The sequence below is a fragment of the Episyrphus balteatus genome, chromosome 4 (genome assembly GCF_945859705.1).
Source record: "Episyrphus balteatus chromosome 4, idEpiBalt1.1, whole genome shotgun sequence".
NCBI lineage: Eukaryota > Metazoa > Arthropoda > Insecta > Diptera > Syrphidae > Episyrphus > Episyrphus balteatus.
Window position 1 is genome coordinate 17,333,726 of NC_079137.1, and position 14,851 is coordinate 17,348,576.

The following is a 14,851-nucleotide window of genomic DNA, read 5'->3' on the forward strand; positions in this document are numbered from 1 at the left end:
AAAATGTAGCTTTATTTGTAAACTAAGCTAAAGCGTTTTCATTTCAAAGCTAAAAAAACGTTACATCGATATAAAGATATAATAATTATGGTTTAGGTGATGTAAGCGGGTGTTATTTTTTTTTTTTTGATAAAATGTTTTGAGGCGGGTATTTAAGTTTAAATACAAAAATATTACAAAATGGCATTTCTAGAGTGAACCTTCGCGAACGTTCTAAAAAAAAAACGATACGATATTTTTGAGTAAAAAAATCGACTAGTAACTTCAAGTGTGTGCCAAATACGTAAATTTTAATATTTTCAAATTACAAATTATAAGTGAAAATATAACTTCGTGCCTTTCTTTCATTAAAAAAAAGAGAGACCAAAAATAGCCTAAACCTAAAATTTGAAAAAAAAAACACTTTTGCCCACAAGACACAACTTAGAGTGACCTAACCCCTAAAGCTAGCAAGAAATAGAATGAAACGGTTGGCCCCAACTCAATGACATGTACATTTGTACAAACTACACTACTGGAAAAAATTAAGGGATCAAAAAAAAATTCCAAATTTTTGGGCAAATTTCAACAGGCCGTAACTTGGAAAGAAATGGTCGTACAAGAAATCGATAAAGAAGGAAATTGTAGCTCCAAGTGTCTAGTTTTTGGATTAGAACTTTGAAAATTTTGAACCTCCGCGGTTTTTGAGTAATCGTAGAAAAACCAGCAACAAAAAAATTTTCAAAATTTTTTTAGTTTTTTTTTTGGTCTACGGGCGTGGAAAAATTTTTTTTAGCTTAACCACTATAAGGATCGGATACTTTGTTCATTTAGCTTTAATTTGTTTTTTTGAACACCTCGATACGTCCACTTCTCGCCGAGATATCGGTCTTCAAATGGAAAAAAATCCTTTGTGTTTGATTATTGATATCTCAGCAACCAATGATCGCACAGAAAGTTAAAGGTGGGTTTCAAGAACTTGTATGAATTCTCCTTAACGGCTAGCCATTGCTTTTCCAAAAAAAAATTTTTTTCTTATTTTCACATGAATTTGAAAATGCAACAAAAAAAGGGCTTTTGGTGGTTTTTTGGAAAATCGAGCGCTAGATCGAAAATATTGAGGAAACCGCTAATGTTAAGTGTGCATTTTACAGTTCAATATGTCCACAAAAACCCTACAAAAAATCAAATTAATCCAGCCAGCCGTTTTTTTGTTTCACTCGATCGAATTTTTGAAAAAATTAAAGGATCACGTTTTTTGCTCTGAAAAGCTCAATTTTCTTTTCTCATTTTGTAATGAGAAAAAAAATTGTTTTTCCTAGCTTTTTCCACATTTTTGCTCCAGAAAAAGCTTAAATTTAAAACAAAACAAAATTCAAAAAAAAAAAAAAAATTTAAAAAAATAAAATTTTTTTCTCTTAAACTTTTCAAGAGAAAAAAATTCAAAAAAATTTTATTTTTTTAAATTTTTTTTTTTTTTTTTGAATTTTGTTTTGTTTTAAATTTAATTTGATTTTTTGTAGGGTTTTTGTGGACATATTGAACTGTAAAATGCACACTTAACATTAGCGGTTTCCTCAATATTTTCGATCTAGCGCTCGATTTTCCAAAAAACCACCAAAAGCCCTTTTTTGTTGCATTTTCAAATTCATGTGAAAATAAGAAAAAAAATTTTTTTTGGAAAAGCAATGGCTAGCCGTTAAGGAGAATTCATACAAGTTCTTGAAACCCACCTTTAACTTTCTGTGCGATCATTGGTTGCTGAGATATCAATAATCAAACACAAAGGATTTTTTTCCATTTGAAGACCGATATCTCGGCGAGAAGTGGACGTATCGAGGTGTTCAAAAAAACAAATTAAAGCTAAATGAACAAAGTATCCGATCCCTATAGTGGTTAAGCTAAAAAAATTTTTTCCACGCCCGTAGACCAAAAAAAAAACTAAAAAAATTTTGAAAATTTTTTTGTTGCTGGTTTTTCTACGATTACTCAAAAACCGCGGAGGTTAAAAATTTTCAAAGTTCTAATCCAAAAACTAGGCACTTGGAGCTACAATTTCCTTCTTTATCGATTTCTTGTACGACCATTTCTTTCCAAGTTACGGCCTGTTGAAATTTGCCCAAAAATTTGGAATTTTTTTTTGATCCCTTAATTTTTTCCAGTAGTGTATATTGATTTGGTTTGCGCAGTCCGAACTCTTAATTTAAATACATATAACAAATTGAATCTAAAAGCATACATATATATTTTTAATATTTAATTTACTTTTTAATTTTATCATTTATTATTTACCTGGTACAAAAATAAATAATTTTTTTTAGATAAACATCACAACCGCTTTATGCATTCCAAACGTGGTCGTGGAGGAATTGGTGGTGTACCGATGATGCGTGGTGGTATGATGTATCCCAATCAGAGACCATTGCTGCGATATCCTCCTCACGGCAGTGTAATGGGTCCAGGTGGCGCTGGTGGTGGGTTCCCTCAATATCCTCATCATCCCAATGAGAATATAAATCCTCAATTAATTCCAGGTCAATTTTCTGGCCAAAATCCCTATGTTCCCGATCAAAAACCCCTGCGACACACATATCCCTTGAACCAACATCCGGTGCCTGGGCCAAGAATGGATTTTCGACAGCCAGGAGGCAGTTATCGCCTTCCTAATCCCAATATGTATGGGCAGGTTCCACACAACGAGTATTCCGGTGGGGCAGTGCCCTCAAATGGTTTGCCCTATGTCGGCTCGTTTCCTCCCAACCAGCATCAGCGCCAAATGTTTCGGCCAGAGCTGTCGTCCGCAATGCCTGGGATCAGACCACCACGCGCGCCGTTGCATCGACCGCCAGGTATGATGATGCAGGGAAATCCGAATTACGGTAACTCCGCTACTGCTCCACCACAAGGTGGAATACAGCGACAACAAATGCCCCCACAATCCCAATTGCCAACAGCTGCGCCCATGGCAACAACACAGCCACCTATTCGCCCCAGTAAAGTGCTTATTAACCCAAACTTTAAAGGTGGTGTTGAAGCAGCTACAAGCAAATTCATTCAGGAGACTCAATTTATGCACACTATAAGTAGTCATGTGTCGCATTTACAGAGTGATCAAGAACTGCTGCGGCAGCAAGAAGAGTTCATTAACAAAAATCGGCAGCACATTGAAAAGCGCCGCAATGAAAGATCACCGCCCCCGAGACCACGCAGTCGCAGCCGCGAGAGAAGTCGTAGTCGAGAACGCAGTTACTCGCCACCCAAACGTGAACGCCACATGGATCGTGGCAATAACAGTGGTGGTAACGCTGGGGGGGCAGGAGGTCTAGACAGAGATCGTGATCGTCGGGCAGGAAGTCGTGATAGATACAATTCGTTTAACAGAGGAAGATTTCGTCGCGCCAATAGTAGAGATTATGAAAATAGAAACTATGGCAAGAGAAGGAGAAGTGCTTCGCCAATGCGAAGGCGAGATCGCGACAGAAGTGATGTAAGTTTTGTGGATATGTAAACAAAATAATTTGGTATTCAAATTCAACTAACCCGAATCGTATTTATTTAGATGGAAGAGGACGAGGAGACAAGGGTGTATCGGCTGGAAATCGAGAAACAAAAGGCCTTAAGGGAAAAGATTTTAAAAGACAAAGAAATGCGTCGACGAAGAGCAGCAGAAGAAAAACACCACGAGGTAAGTCTATTTTTAACAATTATTATAAAAGTAAATTTAAAAACTATCAGTGTAAAAAATACCAAAGAATATGTTAAAACAAATAAATTACAATTTGGGATAATAATAGCAGTCTTTTTTTGGCATTGCTATCCGTATTCGTAGTTGGCGTTTATATGAATTACTAAAACAACACGCTGTTACCTATATGAATAGAAGCTTAACCAAACTACGGATAGAATTTGGACAAAGTGTATAAGTTTACGTTTTCCTTTCTCTTGGTGCGTGCATATAAATTTTAGTTGAGTGTTGATATTTTTTGAAAATCCTACTGCGGATAGCTTTGCCAAAAAAACCAGCCTAGTATGTGAACTAAATAACATAAAAGAAGTAGGGATTGGTATTGTACCTATATACCCTACATAAGCTGGCTGAAAGGTAAGAAGTTCAATGGGACGGAACCAATTATATTTTGACAATGTACAAATGATTGAGAGTTCAACAAAATGTGAATGATTGAGATTTTGTTTATTTGAGAGAGGGCTTTACTGCTTAAATGCCTCCTTTCGGTTTTATTTTGTCAACTTTAACGGAGTCAATACGCAAAAGATTTGGTAGGGAAATTGTGTAGCTTAAAAATACTATCCTGAAGTACCTAGGATTTTTTTGAAATATTGATTTTTAAAGAAATGGAATTAATTTGAAAAAATTATTTTATTCCAAAAACAAGATTCGGTGAAAAAAAGCTCATAAAATCGTTAAAATTTAATATTTCTACGTACTTCACTAGAGAATAGTATTTTTAAGCTCCACACAAAATTTTAGCCCAATCGGTTAAGAACTGTAGGAGTTAGTTGGTCGTCCGATGGGAGCACAGGATTTTACTATCATCCTGAACTACGCCGCCATTTACAAAATTTCACCTCATTAAAAATTTTCACTATTGTCTATTCTGTTACCTATTGATATACTTAAACAAACTAAACAAACTCTTCTTCTTCTTCTTCTCCATTATCGACGATAGTCATGATCTCGGATGGGGTCACAACTCTCCCACTCTACTGCTTCACACTACGGCTCCGCATGTGGGGTTCGCCGGGTTGACCTCAGGAAACGTCGGCAGGCTTCTCGATTTTGAATTGTTCCATGTCTGAATGCAGTTGTCGTTGCATTTGTCTTCTCCATGAGTTCTTAGGCCTGCCTCTTCTTTGCGATTGCGTTGGAACGTCGTATGCGATCGCCTTTTGAACTGGGTTCTCAGGGTTTCTTCTTTGTACATGACGGTACCAGCTTAAACGGTCATGCTGTATTTTATCCAAGATGGTATTTTTGACGTGAAGACTTCCTCGGATTTTCTTGCTTCTTATTCGATCAAGCTTTGTTACTCCTGCTGTCATACGAAGCATCTTCATCTCTGCTGCTGTCAGTTTACTCTCATACGTTTTGTACATTGTCCAACATTGTGAACCGTATGTAAGTGCTGGGCGGACAACTGCAGTATAGAGCTTTCCTTTTAGTTTAGGGGGCATTTTTCGGTCACAGAAGATGGCAGAGTTTTCGCGCCACTTCATCCACCCTACACTTATTCGGTGGTTGATGTCGTCATCACAAGAAGCTTGGTTGTTGATCATAGATCCAAGGTATTTGAACTTTTCGCACTTGGGAAGTATTGTGCCATTCAGGTAAATGTCCGGAATAGGGCCGTCTGGGTCAGAAAATGGACAGCAGAGATATTCTGTCTTTTTCGCGCTTATCCGGTACCCACATCCCTCCAGAACATCCACCCATACATCAAGTGCTCGTTGCAGGGATGTTGGATCTTCACTTATGATGGCGCCATCATCAGCAAAGAATAACTGACTCACTTTCGGATCCATCACTTTTTCTTCAAGCAGAAAGTCAAGGACGGTGATAAAGAGCAAAGGACTCAGGACGCTTCCCTGGTGCACACCGACTTTAATTGGGAACTCTTCGGTGACTCCTGCGGGGCATTTTACCTTCGTGTTTACTTCCTCGTACATGTCCTTGATCATCCGCACGTAGATTTCCGGAACCCCTCGCTGTCTCAGGGACACCCATATCAGATCTCGTGGTTGTCTATCGAATGCCTTTTCGAAATCAACCAGCACAATATGCAAATCCCTTGAGAAATCACGGTGTTTTTCCATTCGGATTCTTAAACTCTGTATGGCATCTGTGGTTGATTTACCCGAGACAAACCCGCACTGGTCATCAGACAGCCGTATTATTTTTCGCAGTGGGCCGTCCAAAATCCGCTCAACGATCTTCATGGTGTGTGACATCAGCTTAATCGATCGGTAGTTATCACAGTTTCGTGTGTCCCCCTTTCCTTTGTAGATTGGGAGAAGGAAACTTTCTCTCCACTGATTTGGCATTTGGTCACCGCTAATGAGTTTGGAGATGAGAATCGTGAGCCATTTACACCCAATGTCTCCCATCTTCTTCCAGAACTCAGAGGGTATTTCGTCTGAACCAATCGCCTTTCCTTTCTTGGAGTTTTTCACCGCCACGCTAACTTCTTCGACTGTAAGGTCGGGTACTTCTTCTAAATTAGGTTCGGCTGTTGGAAAGTAAATCCTGGGAAATTGCTCATTTAGGAGTTCGTCACAATACTGTCGCCACCTGTGGAGAATTTTGTCGTCATTCACAAGTAGTAGGCCTTGAGCATCGTTAATGAACTTTGGTGAACGTATTTCCTGAGCATTCCTTCTCCTTTGAGCGGCAATTTTGAAGATAGCTGCACCCTTGTTCATTTTGGCATGTCGCAGTTCCTGGAGAGCCTGGTTTGCATCAGCAGCTGGATCAGATATTTCCCCAAGCTCGCGATACATGCTTTCCGTACTCTCTGCCTTATGCTGGGCGCATTTCTTCTTTGCTTCCTTCTTGTAGCGCTTGTAGTCCACTTCGAGTCGTGCTTTTTCATCTCTATTATGAGAGGGGCATTTGGACCAAGCTTGGAAAGCGGTCTTTTTCCTTGATATCACTGCTTTGACTTCATCGCTCCACCACCATGTTTCTTTTTCCCGTTGGTAGTTTCCTTTAGATGTTCCTAGCAGTGACCTCGCCTTCACCAAGCAAGTTCTTTGCAGAGAGTCCCACATATTTTGTACTCTGCACTCTTCGTTTTCTAATCTGCTGATGGTCTCGCACAGATAATTTCTCATAACAGAGATGAATGCATCGCCTTTTTCCTTCTCCAGGTTGTACCACTTGATACCTCCGGTAGCCTCTCTTTGTTTGTTTGCCGCCTTCGTCTCCATAAAAAATTCTGTCAGTAGGAGACGGTGTTGCTGGGCGATCGCTTCTCCTAATATCACTTTGCAGTCTTTCACTAGCGGCTTCATGAAACTAGATACCAGATGGTAGTCGATCTGTGTTTCATTTCCACCGCTGCTATAAGTGATAAGGTGTCGGCTTTGTTTAATGAACATGGTATTCAACACTATAAGACCATGTGACCTGCACATGCTTAGAATTTCTTCACCAGGAGGGTTTCTAGTTCCGAATCCAAGGCCACCATGGCAGTCCTCGTAGTCTTCGTTGCCGTTCCCCACATGTCCATTTAAATCTCCACCCACAAACAAAAGCTCTTCCTTTGGGATGTCTTTAATGAGGTTGTGGAAGTCTAGCCAGAATGCATCTTTTTCCACCTGCTCACATCCAATTTGGGGAGCATATGCACTGACTATATTCCACACCTTTCCTTCCATCACCAGTTTAAGAGACATCAATCGGTCACTGGACTTCGAAATGGCCAAAACGCTTCCAAGAAGCTTTTCCGCAAGGATGACACCGATTCCGTTTCTACCTTGCTCTGTTCCGTAGTAGAACATCTTGTATTGTTTTGTCTTGACGTCTAAGAAACGGGCTCTGTTTCCAGTGTTTCGCCACTTGGTTTCTTGGACGCACAAGATGTCCACTCGCCTCCTCTTCATCATCTCTTCTAATTCACAGCTTCGGCCGTTCATACTACCCACGTTCCAACTCGCGACTCTCAATTTTCTTCTAACCTCGTGCATTACTTTGCTAGCCCCCGGAATCCGTATAGCTCTGACCCGATTATTTCTAATCGGTCCAGGATCAGTACCGTGTGTAGCAGCGGTACTGCCTGGCGGGGTAGTGCTGTTCGTGTTAGCAAGTACTTCCATAATGCTCGAAATTTTTCGGAAAATTTCGCGAAACGTTTTTCGCAAATTGTCGACACTGGCATGCTCCTGTTTTTGTAATGTGATCGTCTTTTACTACGCCGGTGATCTCCAGTCGCCTAACCCAAGGAATTGCATGCACGCTTAATGGAAAGCTCTTAGATGTTGGTGTGTGTCGCTAGGCTCACCTTGATGTTATTTTGCCTAGATGTGATTTGCTCCTTATAGACCTGTGCTCTGAATATGTCGGAGTAGCTCATATAAGGGGTTCACCAAGTAGTTCGGGCTAACTGAAACTGGTGACGCTACCGTTGATTCTGTAAATGAATTCTTCCGCTACCGTTAATTGTTGGGAGTGCCTTGGTGGGAACACTCCTTCGTTGGGGGGGTAATTAGTAGCAACAGCCTACTCCGCTTCGACCTGTCGACCATGGGAGGCCCTTCTGCGAAAACAAGTTTCGCGATCGCATAGCTCTTAGCTTCATAGTAGTAGTCGCCGTAAGCCCATCCGCCACGACAAGGCTTACCCCCATGGATGGGGGTAAGCCTTGTTTTATACACTCGATTTCGTGCCTTACAAGGTGTTTTTACCCCTTAAACCTCCTTTTTGCCTTGCCATAGTCAGTTTAAAAGGAGTTTCATGTAATAATTTGCAAAAACAAATAAAATGTCCTACCTTATTGTTGTTAAAAACTGTGAATTGCCGTAGTTAAAACGTTATGTCACTGTAATATCCACTTGATCTTATGTAAAAATACATTTAAGTTATAGTCCTGTGCTGACGTTTTAAATATTTTCTTGTAGCCATTATATAAAGAGCATTTTGCATCACAAACAATTAAAAAAAAAAAAAGTTATTAAAAAAATGATTTCTAGATACATATATGGAGTTTAACAAAGAAATTTTATATATTTTTGTCTCTATTTTTAAATACTTTACATACATACATATGTATGTACATGCATTACATGCCGCAAAAAGAAAATTAGTTTTCCCCAGCAATTCATTAAGCCGTGTAATAGAAATACATAAAATTAAAATTATTTTTCCAGGACAAACCCCAAAGTGATGACATACCACAAAAGCTCAAGCCTATTATAGTGACCGAGAGTAAAATAATTTCTTTGAAAAGAAAACAAGCAGATATTGATGCATCAAAGAAACACGAATCATACAGTCATGGAAACGGTAGCAGCAGTGGTAACAGAAACTCCACAAAATCAATACCAACTGCTAAAATTCTACCCGAAGCCAAAAGAACCCTATCCGATCATATATCGGCTAGCCATGGAAACAGTGGCGGCGGTGGCGGCGGCAGCATCGGAAGTTCACATTCAACTGCGACAGCTGTTATCAAGCCAGTTATTAAGAAGCCACCAACACCAAGCTCTCAACAGATTGCTGCCAAGCCAGCGAAGCTGCACGACACACCGTCAGAAGACGAACTTGATTATGACGATATTGATTTGTTAAACGAAGAAGATCGTCTTCTTGCCGATACGCCATCTCCCCCACCATCACCTGGTCCTCCATCACCAAAACCTTCGGCAAACAAAAACTCCAAAGCTTTTAGTTCGTCAAATAGAAGAGTCGTATTGAAATCCTCTCCATCATCGTCGTCCGGTGAGCGCAGAACAGATGAAGGCCGAGGACGTGGAGGACGCGGAAGATCCAAAAACAAAGAATCCAATGATGAGAATTATCGCAAAGGCATTTTCGACAGGCTCGAGAGGAAGATTGGTGTCAGTGAACCAAATAAACGGAGAATTCAGCGCATCGTCATGAAGAATTCTTCCGAAGATTAAACAAAGAAAAAAAAAAAAAAAAAAGGAAAGATTGCGTTGCATATAAATGTATTGTTAGCTATAATTTTAATCCCAAAAGCAAGACTAAAGCTCTTTCCTACATATATATCAAATTGTATCTATTCTTACAATGCTAAATATTTAACATATATACTTGCCTCTTTCTGGATCTTATTTGGATGTCATTATTTCTCTGTTGTAACAATTATTTAAGACATTGATTATTTTCTTTGACCAGTTTTTTTGTAATTATTATTATTAATTTTATTTTTGTTTGCACTAGTGCGCATATTTATATGTTTAAACACAATATGACTTTTTTTAAACTATTGTTTGTAATGCTTTACATACAAATAGATACAGTTATCTTTTTTTTTTTTTTTGATGCAACACTTGACTAAAGACAAATTGTTTCTGATAAATCCACCCAGACATTTTATTTTTTTTCTTTTTATTATTATTTTTCAATCCAAAGTTTTGTTTTCCTTTATGAATTCCCTTTTTTTATTTTTTCTATACTTATCTTTATTTTCTATTATTTCCCTTAACCCATCAAACCATACACAAAAAACTACAATGTATTTTGTTGAAATTTAAGAACAAAATTAAATTTCGAGAGAAATGTTTCGTGTTTGTTACAATTTTTTTCATACATAATTATTTCTATAGACAAAAATATGACTTTTTTTAAATGTTTTTCGTAGTACGTAAGTTTTATAGTTTTAGTAAACGTTAGTTTTTAAGAGGAAAACACAGTTTACCCCACCATCCCCCCTATAATAAAGAAAAATTTGACTTTGCTGACAAAATATATATTTTATTATGTATCAGTACAAAAAAATGCCTTTGTTTTTTTTTCTTTTTTCTGTACAATTTGTATTGTACATATATGTATTTTATTTTGTTTTATTTTATATTATTTTATTTGATTTGATTTGGTTTGTGTTTTTATCGTCCCAATCGTATATTATGTATATCAAAAATTTTAATGGAAACAGGAAAATGCATTTTGCAAACTAAGAAAAAAGTGATTGAAAATATTGTTATTTAAAGAAACAAAAACAATGATTGTAAAAAATTAACATTTTAGTAACATATAGACATTATTATTTGTGTTAAATATTATGATTTCTTTTTTTAATATTTCACTGAACATAACTTTTGAAATCAATTCAAAACAGAATTTAAAGTCAGAAGTTTCAAATTGTAGTTTTTTTGTTATTTAAAGGAATAATTATGTAAACAAAAGAAAATGAAAATTAGAGATCATAAATTTCAAGTTATATCGCTTTTTAAAAGTACATTACAAAAATTAAAATTGAAGACCATAAATTTCAAGTTATAAAGTTCATTAAAAGAACATTACAAAAATTAAAAATGCCGATAAACTATAAGTAAATAATAGCAAACTTTAGATTTTAACTACAAAAAAAAAAAAAAATTCATGTATGTTTGTAATTTGTTACCAATAACAGCCGTGTTTTATTGGTAAATGTGTATGTAGGTTTTCAAATATTACGTGGTGAAACACAACAAACGGTTGCTAAGAATTCGTTTGTTGTGGTTTACAGAGTACATTTTTATCTAAACTTACACCTTTCCGACCCTTCAACTACAAAGGATTTCTATTGAAAAAGAATGCAATAGTTTGTTGTTAATTACAGCGTAAAATATTTGCTAAACTCGGTAAATACAGTTACCAAAAAAGCACAGTGACTTTACATTAAAAAATAAAAAATGTGAGTAAAATATTGAAAAAAAAAAAATAAATAAATAAAACACTATACTCTGTCCGATAAAAATTGGCAGTACAGGGAAGATAGGGCATTTGCATCTCACTCTGCTTCACGCCTTCTGGATATGTCTATCACATAAAAAAGCTCACACAGCGATGCCGTATTATCCGAAACAAATGTTTCGAAAAGGTACCAGCGTTACCATTTTAAAGAAAAAAAAATTAATTTTTCGTTTAACACCAAAATAACAAAACAAAAAATTCACTCATTTAAAACACAGCCCGACCCCAAGCAAGGGTAAACTATTTTTCCTGTTGAAATGTTAAAATGCATGTCAAAATGTTGACATTAATTGTTTTCCTTCATACACAAAATAAAAAACAAACAGCCACCAACACCACGACAACATAAAACGTTTTTTTAATTTTAAAAGCTTGAAAAAGCATTAATCCTGAAAGCTCTTTCAGAAAAATAATAGAAAAAGGAGTAGTTTATGAAGGAAGTTTACCAATGGTAACTCTTATGTATTGTAAATACTTTTAATAAAAAAGTTTTATCATTGAGTTTCATTCTGCCACAGATCGTGTGGCAGATCGGTCATAGGAGGGTGTACTTCGCTTAGTAAAGAAATTACAACAACAATGCCATGGCGCGTCTGTGGTTTTCTTGTGTGTTTCAGGGGCATATTTTTCGTGAATTGCTTTTTGGCAGTCGTTAGGTCCCACTGATTTTGAAAAAGCTCTCCCATAAGGCCTGTACTGCCAATTTTTATCGGACAGAGTATAGGGATATATTTTTTAGTTAACGAGCAATTGAAAAATATTTTATATAATATCAAACTGTATGTGTTTAACCAAATCATTTAGAATCAATCTGAACCAATTAAATTTGAAGTTTTCTAAAAGCAAAATTTATCAATTTTTTGTAATGTGCAAAAAATTTGGCAAACTAACTTAAGTTAACATATTCCTGGTTTCGTATGTATTTTTGTTTGGAAAAGTTTGTACTGAGATCTTGAGACTTTTATTGTAACTGAAAATTCCACGGTTTCTCCCATTTTTTCTTGTTTTCAATACGAATTTAAAATTTAAATTTTCTCTCTTATAATTTTAACACGTTTTCAACTGTGGTTAATATTTTTTTTTTTTCATTTTTATTTTTAAAAATCATTGTATGAATAGGAAATTGAATGTTATGGATTAACCCTCTGTCGGCACACGGGCAGGACAAAAATAAAAAAGAACGATTTTTCAAAAAAGTGGTCACAAAAAAGTCTCTTTATAAGGGTGAAAATATTTTTTTTCGGAATTGTGAATACAATATTCGAATTCCTCGGAATATTCTATATCAATTTCATACTTGATTCTCTATAAAATATTGTGACTGAAAAAAGTTCTAGCGGTATGAAAAAGTATAAACCAAATTCGCACCCGTGTGCCTACCACGTCACAAAAAAGAGGTGTGCCTACAGAGGGTTAATATAGAATTATAGTTCTTTTTTCTCATTTCTGAAAAAAAAACAAAAGTGTTTATATCTACTCAAATGTTAAAAAGTTATAATAAGCTATAATCAAAACAAAGAAAATTTAAAACTTTAGGATCATTTACAGACTAAACTTAAAATCTCTAGGTATAACATTGTGCTCATAAGCTTAATCGAACAATTTAAATTTTATATTCAATCGTTCTACAAATTTATATAATCTTATGAATGAATGAATAAATTTTATTGAGGCCCAATTAACAATGATAAATTTATATAATCATTCTTACGTTAATTTTAATATTAACTATAGATTTTGTAATGTTCTTTTTCATGAAATTAAAAATCTAAACTACGGTTTCAGTGAAAGCTAATTTGAGGAATAAATTTAAAATTACTTTATAAGCTTTCATTGATACTGTAGCTTAATATGATCTGAAAAGATAAACTAAAAAAAAAAAATAAATTGAGTTTTACTCAAATCTAGTTACAACAAATTAAAAACCTATTATAATGCATTTTTTTTTTAACAAACTCACTATCTTGTTTAAGTTTAATAATTAAAAAATAATATAATTGAAATAAACCAAGAAAGTAAATCAATTCAAGTTACAAATCTTCTGTAAAATTTTATTTGCAAGCAAAGATTTTTCGTGTCCAATTTTTTTTACCAATAATTTTAAAAACTAGCATGATGTGTAGTGCAAAAACTAACCTTTAAATATAAGCATCATTATATTAAAATGTATCCATTGAATAAAGCAAATTCTTTACTTAAATATTAAAAAAAAGAACATAGTAAAATTAAGCAAAAAAAAAACTTTTAATCAGATTATGCTTTTTTTTTCATAGTTTCAAAGGTATATACATATGTATATGTTTTTAAAACTACTGAAAATGTTTGTATGCTACTGGAAACAAATAAAACATTATGCATTATTTATCTGGTAAAATAAGCATTGATTGACAAGCTGGTTTTAGGAACATAGTTTTTTTGAACTCAATCAGTTTGCATTCAACAGATTTACAATAGGAGGTATTTTTTAAAATAAGTAGGTATTTAATTTTATTTCGAACTTTTAACTTAATATTTCTATTCTATTTTGAGTCTTAATTTATTTCTACATAAAGAACATAACAACACTTTTGCAAATTGATACGTGGGCAGTATAAAATAATTTCTAAAAATTTTCAAAACAAAATAATGTAAACAAAATTGTCTTTCTTCCTATGACGAAACTATAAAATATAACATAATACATTTTGCATATAAGTTTATTTATTTGTATGTAAAACGCTTGAAAATATTTTACAATTATCCCAATTCTATCGCAAAATGTAAAGAATAGCTTTAATTGACAAACAATTCTATATAGTAAAACAGACAACATAATATTTAACATTGTATTGATGTATCAACTTGAATATTTGAACTCAAATACCTTGAGAAATTTTAAATATATTTCTAATCATTCAAAATATATAAATTTAAAACAGCGATAAAATTACTAATTGGTAATAACAGTATTGGAATTTTTCTTTTTAAGTTTTTTTTTTTTCAAAGAAGCAAACAACAATCCTTTCCGTTTAACATTTATTTAAATCTAAGTTAGCCATACATAATTATATAATATTCATAGTTTGTAGTAAAAAATAAATAAAAAAAATGATTATGCAAAATAAAGAAATCCATATATATTTATTACTAATTTTAAAACTACACAATAATTAATCGTACATGGCTTATTTTGTGTGTGCGTGTTTCTCATTTTATTTTTGTTGTTAAATTTAAATCCATGCTACAAAAAATATTTGTTCAAGCTTAAGTCAAACTACGAATATAAAAAAAAAAAAAATATTTAAATTGAAACTATTAATAAGATTATGAAAATAAAAACAAAAAAAAAAACATAAACTCAACCGTTAGTTACAAAACAGAATAACCAAATTGTGATATTTTTTCTCTCGTACTATTTAAATAGATCAACAAAAAGCCATATATATACATGTATATATA

The 14,851-nt window shown here is 34.5% G+C and overlaps 1 protein-coding gene across 2 annotated transcripts in view; it reads left to right on the forward strand.

Moving 5' to 3' along the window:
* Positions 1 to 12,876, forward strand: part of LOC129920178 (serine/arginine repetitive matrix protein 1) — a 30,266-nt gene extending 17,390 nt beyond the window's left edge. Inside the window, exons 4-7 of one of the 2 annotated variants that reach the window (XM_056001411.1) lie at positions 2,301 to 2,453; positions 2,514 to 3,466; positions 3,539 to 3,664; positions 8,863 to 12,876. In XM_056001411.1, coding sequence (XP_055857386.1) covers positions 2,301 to 2,453; positions 2,514 to 3,466; positions 3,539 to 3,664; positions 8,863 to 9,615 — 1,985 coding nt within the window. In that variant the 3' untranslated portion in view covers positions 9,616 to 12,876. Of the gene's footprint in view, positions 1 to 2,300; positions 3,467 to 3,538; positions 3,665 to 8,862 lie in introns of both variants that reach the window. The other variant, XM_056001410.1, reaches the window with a different exon arrangement.
* Positions 12,877 to 14,851: the final 1,975 nt, after the last annotated feature.